Source organism: Electrophorus electricus, chromosome 7 (genome assembly GCF_041902795.1).
Source record: "Electrophorus electricus isolate QZ-2024a chromosome 7, ASM4190279v1, whole genome shotgun sequence".
In the NCBI taxonomy this organism is placed as follows: domain Eukaryota; kingdom Metazoa; phylum Chordata; class Actinopteri; order Gymnotiformes; family Gymnotidae; genus Electrophorus; species Electrophorus electricus.
In genome coordinates this window covers 7091607-7100422 of record NC_137503.1, presented here as the reverse complement: position 1 = coordinate 7100422, position 8816 = coordinate 7091607, and the positions used below count along the sequence as shown (strand labels likewise).

The following is an 8816-nucleotide window of genomic DNA, read 5'->3' as shown; positions in this document are numbered from 1 at the left end:
CCACACAGACAATAGACTTAATGTACTCACAGTAAATGCACAAAATGCTAAATTTTATTGGTAGGTATTTGGAGTATGTTTGAATAGGGTCTTTATCATGGGCTTTTAGCTATAGTTTTTATTAATATGGCATTTTATATTAACATGCAAAAGACTATAACCAGTTATCTTTAAAGACTTATAGTCCAAAAAATGGATTAAAAATACCATTTTAAGTACTGGACATACTCTATTTTGAACACAACACTTTTGGCATGCTGGAACTGCATGGGTACACAAATGGCTCTGATGGAGCATAGTGTGAAAATCAACCAACCATACTAACAAAAATGTCATGTTCCACTTTTGGAACTCAGTGTGATTTCATTTTCAATCTTTTTTTATTCTCTCTGAAAGCTACATTTTGCTTTTTAGTTACTACTTAAAGAGAAACACTGATATTGGTTAAACCTACTTCCTTTTTTTACGGTAAGCATAGCAGTTTTAATGTCTGCTAATGTCTGTAATGCTTAATTTAATGTCATGCACCTTCAAATAATTAAGGTTAACATTGCCAGCCTGGGCACAATCACCTTTGACGGGAGAGAGGGATAAAAAACATTCTCAAACAAGAGCCTACATACAAATATCAAGTATTTAAAAACAGCTGATCTTGGTATTAGTATGGGTAAATATGTGAGATCAGGTACTGGATTTTGTAGCTATATGTACATTCCTATGCCTCTCCTCTTAAAATGAAGTGTCAGTTAGTTTCCTCTTCATCCTTCATTGCAAACTTTAGAATGATAACATCAAAAAGAAAAAAAAAAAGTTTTGCTCAGCAAAATTCAAATGTATAAGGTGAAAGGCCAAGAGTATAAATATAAGCACAGGGCTCTTCTATCATATGACCATGCTATACAATTTTACAACATTATCTGTGTGTGTGTGTGTGTGTGTGTGTGTGTGTGTAACATCTGATTTATTATGTTTCATTTACACGATAATTTGAATTTTCCTAAGCATCTCATTCATTGACAGTAGTGCTATTTTTCAACTTTTAAACATAATTAATACATTTAAATCAGGAATTGCCTGTAGGTAGAAATAACAAAGGAGCTCTGTGGGATCAAATAATCAGATGAAATCGTACACATGAACTGCTGGCATAACCCCTGTGCAATCTGGATGACTAGACTAAGAAGCATAGCACTTTGGGCAGCATAGTTCATTTAGTTGGAAAGCTCAGATTAATGCTTATTTCTCCATCTATTCAAGTTTCTCTGCTCTTAATGAAATGTTTTGCCCACTACCATGTCAGCATGAATTTAGGCTAAGGAAGGAGAAAACTCAGTGGTTGGTACTTTAAACATTTTTTCAAGTGATTTTTTTTAAACTTACTACACCAGTTGATTATCAGGATTCAGGGTTTTTCAAGATTTTTAATTACACTTTATATAAAAAAAATATATCCATATGTATATAAAAAGGCTTTCTTTAGTTTCAATACAGTTGAATACATGTAGCTGCTATCTTTCATAAAATCTTCCAGCAATTCATATATGGAAAATGACATCATTTCCTACTCCCCTATGTACTGCCTTTGTGTGAGAACTGAAACTTAGGAGATTCACTCATAATCTGGACAGTAATTACCATGGTTTCTCTGACACTGTTTTTTGTTTAGCATTACAAGATGCTATCAGTCAGGATGTGGGAAAAGAAGCAGAGAAGACTCCTGAGACACAGTAGGCATTTATAAAAAAAGATAAAATAAAATAAACCTACAGTATTTTTTAAAATACAAAAACTCTTAGGACTCAAATAATTGTTTATGTTGAATCTTATGCATTTTGACTGGATCTAAGATAAATAATGAACAATCATCAACAAACAAAAAAAGTATTTAGGAGTGTTGAGACAACAAGTTAAATTTACACACAACTTCCTTTGCATATTTGCCAGGAGGTGACAAAATGTTCTAAAAATAAGAGCTCAAATTAGTAAATAGTCCTCTACTGGGTTTATAACCACTCATAGCAGGCACAGAACACAGACATAATTGTCCACCACCAAGCCTCAAGGAAGAGCACTTACAAGCAATACAAACACAGGAGAGCCTTGCTATATTGGGATGGAGACGATGGTGGGCAGCTGTCCTATGGGAGGAGGGTTGTACTTTTCAACTCGCATAAGCCGACGCAGTATGTCATCTCTGTCCCTGGGCCAGCTGAAGATGTGTGTGTTCTGAAGCCATGAGGGAACATGGCACTGATGACAGCAGAGCTTACGTTAGAACAATGCTAAGCAGAGTTTACGTTAGAACAATGATTATTAAAAGACCTATTTGGCACCTCATGTTTTCAAAATTGAACCAAACATTGAAAAAAATTGTCTTAATTATTAAAATGGAACATGAATGAGAAACTACAACCCAGAGGAGGATTTAAGTTCTAGCCCTGTTCTGAGCATCTGACACTGTTGGAGGTGTGAACTTTTTCACCCTTTCATCATGGTAGCAGAAGTGTCCTGGATTCTAGTATGGTCACAATGGACATGTTTTATTGATGTATATGGATTGAAAATATCAACATATCAAATTGCATGTAATTTTACACAGAAAACCATGCTTTTTAATATGCTGAAAGCAATATTTTTATGTTTTTATGGATTCCATTTTTATTGTCCTTGAGCTTATAAAATTAAATCCTATTCTTTTTCCTTCAAATTAATTTTCTGTCAAATAGTCACATATGCAGCTATATTGTAATTTATTTGAAAAAAATAATAAACCTTACTTTCTTGGCCCCAGGAAACAGTACAGGAACAAATCTGAAATTCTTGCACCCATTTTGAATGAATTCATTCTGTAACTGAAAATCAAAACACAACATTCTTTTAACAGCAGCTAATATTTATCACATGTTCTAGAAGAACCAACCAATTAAGGGGAAATGGCACACCTGTTTATGTATGTAGACAGTGTTGAGGGTTTCATCATTTTCCATGTATAAAGAGGCTCTGGTAACAATCTCATAGTATTTTGGACTGATGATGATAATGATCAGGTAGTCTTTCTGTGAGAAAAAAAGATCATAGATATGAGACATTCCATGAAAACCACAAACATACTTTTTGGTTTGGTTTCAGATCAGACAAACATTAAAACCCTGGTTTTGTTTAAAAAACAAACAAACTGTGGCAATGTTACCTTATTCCAATGCAATTGTATGTACTGCATTTAATATGCTTTCTTACAGGTTCAAGAATCATATTTCTGTCATATATAGAGTTGAATCCTACATAGTAGTTGAAGGATTTATAAATTCAAGGCCATGACATGAAATATCCCATATTCCACAATGCTGACTGTATAGTGAGCAACCATGGCAATGATGGCCCAAAATAAGAAACCCCCCTACCTCAGTAATGTACCGCTCCATGAAGTCAATCTTATTTATACTCCTGAACTGTTGTTCAAACATGTCAATCTAGAAATAAGAAGCACACTCAGGATTTGGCACACCAGCAAAGGTTACTCATGTAAATGCAGTTCATTTCCTTCTCTTGCAATAATTACAGGAAGCCAGTCCATGGTTAATATTTAAGAAAAGTCTCTACCCGGTTTCAAAGATTCAAATTTAATGCTGCTGAAATCATGAGAACTGTGTGTTCGCATCAGGGTGGACTGGCTTCCATTACCCAGAAGATTTTTAATTGCTCCTTAGGCTCACATTGTAAAACACAAAGTCTTACATGAGTATAGAAGCCATTGTGTCTCAGCAGTGCCACAAAATTGATGACCTCTTTAACATGTTTATCACAGTCTGCTTCATAAGTGACAAATACTTTGCCTGTGGTAGAAGACATTGGATGAAATACAATAAATTTTCATGTATAGAAAACTAAGTTCCTATATAATCTTTTTGCTAATTTAGGCAAGTCAAAACCAGTAGATTACTATAGATGACTAAGATATTTATAAAATAATATAGTATATATGTGTTTAAAAAATATTCAAGAAAATATATACCGATTCTGAAAACCACAGACTATAGCAAACATAGTTGTGCAAACACCAAACCATCAACAACAAGTCTATGAGTTGATTTATTTAAGTTTATTTATGGAAACATTAAATGACGTAATAGAAATGTCAACATAGCTAACCAATCTAATGCAAATCCATTGGTAACTTTTAGATGCCTAAATTGTGATCTCAGCTTGTAGAATGCACCATCATTGTCTGTTCACTCAAATGAGATATTGGTTGAAATGTAGCACAGTATGACTTCAAGTCAAGACTGTTCTGAGAGGAGAATTAACCTGTTTAGTGCTTGGTCAGTAAGCATTTATGCTTCATGACATAACCAATAAGAGTGGTTTATAAATATATAACTGTTCTTGTCTTCTTAATTGCCATTCTCTACAATAGTACTTGGATGAATGAACAAATACTACTCACGCTGCTCTAAGGAGAGTGGTGTTATGCTTGTGCTCCTTGGCTGAGGGTGAAAAGAGTGCCTGTTGTCAGAAGGAAACCCACAAAACAGTCAGTCAACAGAAACAATACTGTCAGAAATAATCCACCAAGGAGCTTAATTATCCTCTAACATCAAAATCTGTTCCTGAGTAACACAAGATTTCACACCCAAAACCAAAGAAAAATATTTATTACCTATGAATAAATTCTTGATCTGACTGCTTACTGTTCTTGGGACCTGAGAAAGACAGTCAGAGAGAAAACGTGTGAGTCAAACAGAGATGGAGAAGTTCAAACTTACAGACACATAAAATGCAGTAGAGCAGACTGCTATGGATAGTGGGCATGTAGGAGGTGAACAATGCAACCTCTTTGATCACACAGTTGATCAGATGATGTGAAAATCACTCCCATGGGCAAAAGACATTGTTATCAATACATGAATAAACCTACAAATAAATACTAAGATTTCCCACTGCTTTGTTTGAATTTCAAACAACATAAAATCATGAATCCAAATGTAAGAGAATAAATAAATCAAATTATAAAATGGGAGACAGGAGCATACAGGAGCTCAATGAAGAGAAGAAAAATAAAGAATTTTGTCTGATGGAAACACACAGTATGAGAATCAGGGGACAAACTTAGTCAAAGCAAAACGTTGAAGGCCACGTTTACATTTCGGCTAAGGTTCCACAACCTCAAGAGACTTTAGAGATTGGCAGAAATTTGGCATGAAATCAGTGGAAGAACTTCCTGTCCCAACTTGTCAGATATTCTATACTCCATCATGTAGCATACAGGATGCATATTCCGAACGCTTCAAATGCTTCTTCCTTGTTAACTAAATGAAATTTCATAGATCTGCATATCTTTTAGAGTGGACTTAAGAATTAGAGAATCATTATATATAGGTAAAGTAATGGATAATTATTTAGATAAATGTCAAGGTGCCTTTTCAAATTTCAACTGAACTGGGAAGATTACCGGGAGGCTGCTGGGTTGTGGAGCCGTAGGATTTCAGTGAAATCAGTAAATGTGATAATTCTGTAAAAATAACCCATTGTGTGGACAGGTGTTGCGACTGCACAGTCTAATGTGACTATTTCTTTTGCTCGCACACTCTTGCACATTGTTACAGACATGTGATGTCTATGGCATTTGAATTCGGTGGGTGTTGCTAACCAAAACTTGTGCCAGAGGAGACTAAAAGGGTGATCAATATTTATTCACATTTTCCCCAAATGGGGAAAAAAAAGCCTTATTCACATTATCTCTCACAAATTTGAAATGAGTTGAATATATCTTTATACACTTGATGGTGGTGCATGTTATATTAAAATTACAATTAGACTGAGCAAAAGGGATAACTGGGAACTAAAAAGTTGTCTCTACCTCATAACATATATAACACATATAGGATGTGAAAAGAGTCATAGTACTTACATGAAGACCATGGCATGTGGTATGATAGGGCATGTGGATTATCCCAGTAAGCATGTTGTTGGTCTGGCCTACTGCATGGTGGCCCATGTGAGGAGCATGAGCACGGGGCCAGGTAGAAGCCATGCTGGGCTAAAGTTGTAGGGATAGAGTGCAGAGAGTGGGGTTGCTCCAAACTGCTCACACCTGGACTGTGATTCTCTGACAAAGAGGGAGAGCAGCAGGTTTCACTCCGGTAAGTGCAGTAATCTCCTGACACCAGGCAGGACAGATGGCTGCCACTGGAGTATCCCCCCACTGAGCTGTTGTATGAGCGCGACTGGAGCCAGTCCTCATTGTGGGGCTCTAGGGTACTGAAACAACCCTCCACCTGGCTGGGAAAGGGTGTCTTGGGACTGTAACCTGATGGGAGACCCAAGGGAGGCTGGTAAGGGCTGTAGCTGGACTGGCCATCACTGCTCATGCTACTGCAGGAGTCGGCATGAGCAACCAATCTGCTGTGAGAGGGTTTGTTCCTAGGCAACGTGTGATCAGCTGGAAGCCTGGTGCTGGTTGCTTCAGGGGCTAGCCTGGAGTCTGAAAAGGTGTCCTCAGTGTCACTTTTATTCATATTTTCGTCCTTCTCCTCTTGGAAGTTGAATGATGGAAAATTGCAGCTAAGGGATTCAGAAACATTCTTTCAGCACAATCACATCATCTCTTAGGGAAAAGTCATACAAGTAAACAATTCTTTCTATTCTTGAGTTACAACTGCAGCTTATATTGAACACATTTGTTATCTGAATTGATTGTATGGTAAATGGTGTTAGCAGGCTTTAAATATTTGTCAATTGTCACAGTAAGACTACTTTTATTAAAGTGTATTAGAACCTGTACAAGATTATCTCTCCTAAAAAGCTGATCTTATGCCAGAAGTAATGAAGGGACCCTACCTATGAGTAGTAAATGGGTAGTGCAGAATGTGCAACATCATTTTGTGGGGTACAAAGAGGCTGACTCCATCTTAAGGCCCCAGCGTGTATAGAGACCTACAAGTAAATACCCATATTTACACATTATGAAACTGTATATCCATATAATCTTCTAAATGGTGGATGCAAAATATTTCATTTATAAACAATGTAAAAAAAGGATTTTGCAGCACAGATATCACATAACGCTGCAGTACGAAAATACCCCCCGCCCCAAACTGAGAAGCACATCGACGAGACTTGTAACTCGTTTATTCACACAGATCTAACGAGCTGAAGATTCTTCAGAAAGAGGGACCTAGAAGCACTCAATTGAGACACAAATAGTAGTGGCGCTTGGCATCGACAAAGCCAGAGGATGTTTTTCTGAGCATTCAGATGTTCTTGATTAGCATTTGGTTTGGACGAATCAAGGTTTGCTTTATCCATTGTCGTGACTTAAATGTATCAAATAAATCTTTGCAATTGTGACAAACTTTATATTTGTAATGCAGATGATTTTTTAAAAAACTGAATTACTTATCGGCACAAAGCATTCACAGAAACTGAATCAAAACTGATGAGCGTGTTAAATAAGGAGGGGATTTCCCCAAACCCCCCGCCCCCCCCCGATGTTTACCACTGTTTGTGGTGTGCAATTTCATTTCACGACGCAAGCGGAAACTACCCTTAGCACCATGGAAACTCAATTGACTCAGATGTAAGATGTTGTCAGTCACAGTGACAGTTCTATAGGGCCCACAGCAGAGGTCAGCTTAATTATTTGAATACCCAGTTGAATACCAAATACAATCTTCAACCTGCCAGAACTGGTAAACACCAAATGAATCCGCTTTCAGAAATGAAGAAAAAAAAATGTTGGATCATCTGACCTTTAGTTTTTATCCCACCAAACCACATTAAGCTTCATAAATGAAGACTCTATTATACATAATGTCCATTTATCTTAGGCTTAAATCCAAAGAGGTAACACACTCTTCAAGATCTGTTATTTTAGAAGTTGATGAAAGCCTGTGTGAATAAAGCTACTTCAGACTAGGACCAACCGAAAAGAAAATTATAGCAATTTACCCAGTACTCTCTGCACAATCAGTAATAAAACTGTTTCATTCTTCTCTAGACTACTCTTAACCTACAGTGTACTTTATGCTAGAGCTATCACACACTAGTGAACTAAAGCAACAGAAGCCACTTACCTCGCTGCTCAAGACATACTTTACAGAAGCATGAGGAAAAGTTACATTTGTTTCCCAAACAACAAATAAATGAATAACCCAAGATGAGGCTCTGAATCAACAATTTTAAAGGTAGGTTGTTTCACATGCATACAGAGCAGCACGTGTAGGCACACTCAAGTTTCAGTAACTGAATTCAGTCGGTCCGCCTACTTTCTCCACCAAAAAAGTCCCCTAGCACCATTACTGTACATGTATGGGCATGCATGTATACAGATACCTGCATTTCTCTAGACTGCAGAAAAAGGCTTTACTTTTTGCAGTCACGCACAGATTTATAGGCCACCTTTGCAGAAATTCTGTTCCATGGTGCAGTTCATAGTTCGCTAATATAGCTCCACGATTTATGGAGGTCGAGGAACATTTTTATTCATAGCGCACCTCCCGGTGAATACACCTTTCAAAAACATGAATGGAAGTCTCTCTCTCTCTCTCTCTCTCTCTCTCTCTCATATATACACACACACACACACACACACACACACACACACACACACACACACACACACACACACACACAGTACAGGTGTGAACTCAAGTATAAACTCAGAAATGGTTAATTAATTTATGAAAATGCTGATGTGCATTTACATGTACAAGTGACAGTTTTGAGGTTGGAACAGTTTGAGCATTTACCACAAGTCAGGAAATAAAAAAGGTCATTTTTCTTCCTTGACAGCAACCACAGTAGTCGCTGTACAAGTC

The 8816-nt window shown here is 37.0% G+C and overlaps 1 protein-coding gene across 3 annotated transcripts; it reads right to left on the bottom strand.

The window, feature by feature from the left end:
* Positions 1–1401: 1401 nt before the first annotated feature.
* traf3ip2l (TRAF3 interacting protein 2-like) lies at positions 1402–8472 on the bottom strand. 3 transcript variants are annotated; one of them, XM_035524491.2, is made up of 10 exons: positions 8332–8472; positions 6838–6933; positions 5909–6561; positions 4658–4700; positions 4445–4503; positions 3736–3833; positions 3402–3470; positions 2943–3056; positions 2778–2852; positions 1402–2250 (listed from the first exon to the last, which is right to left on the bottom strand). In XM_035524491.2, the coding sequence occupies exons 2-10, from the start codon at positions 6876–6878 to the stop codon at positions 2104–2106; spliced, it is 1299 nt and encodes a 432-aa protein (XP_035380384.1). In that variant the 5' UTR covers positions 6879–6933; positions 8332–8472; the 3' UTR covers positions 1402–2103. The 3 variants fall into 3 exon arrangements, with proteins under 3 accessions (XP_035380384.1, XP_035380383.1, XP_035380385.1); XM_035524490.2 differs by lacking the exon at positions 8332–8472 and adding an exon at positions 8073–8282; XM_035524492.2 differs by lacking the exons at positions 6838–6933; positions 8332–8472 and adding an exon at positions 8073–8283.
* Positions 8473–8816: the final 344 nt, after the last annotated feature.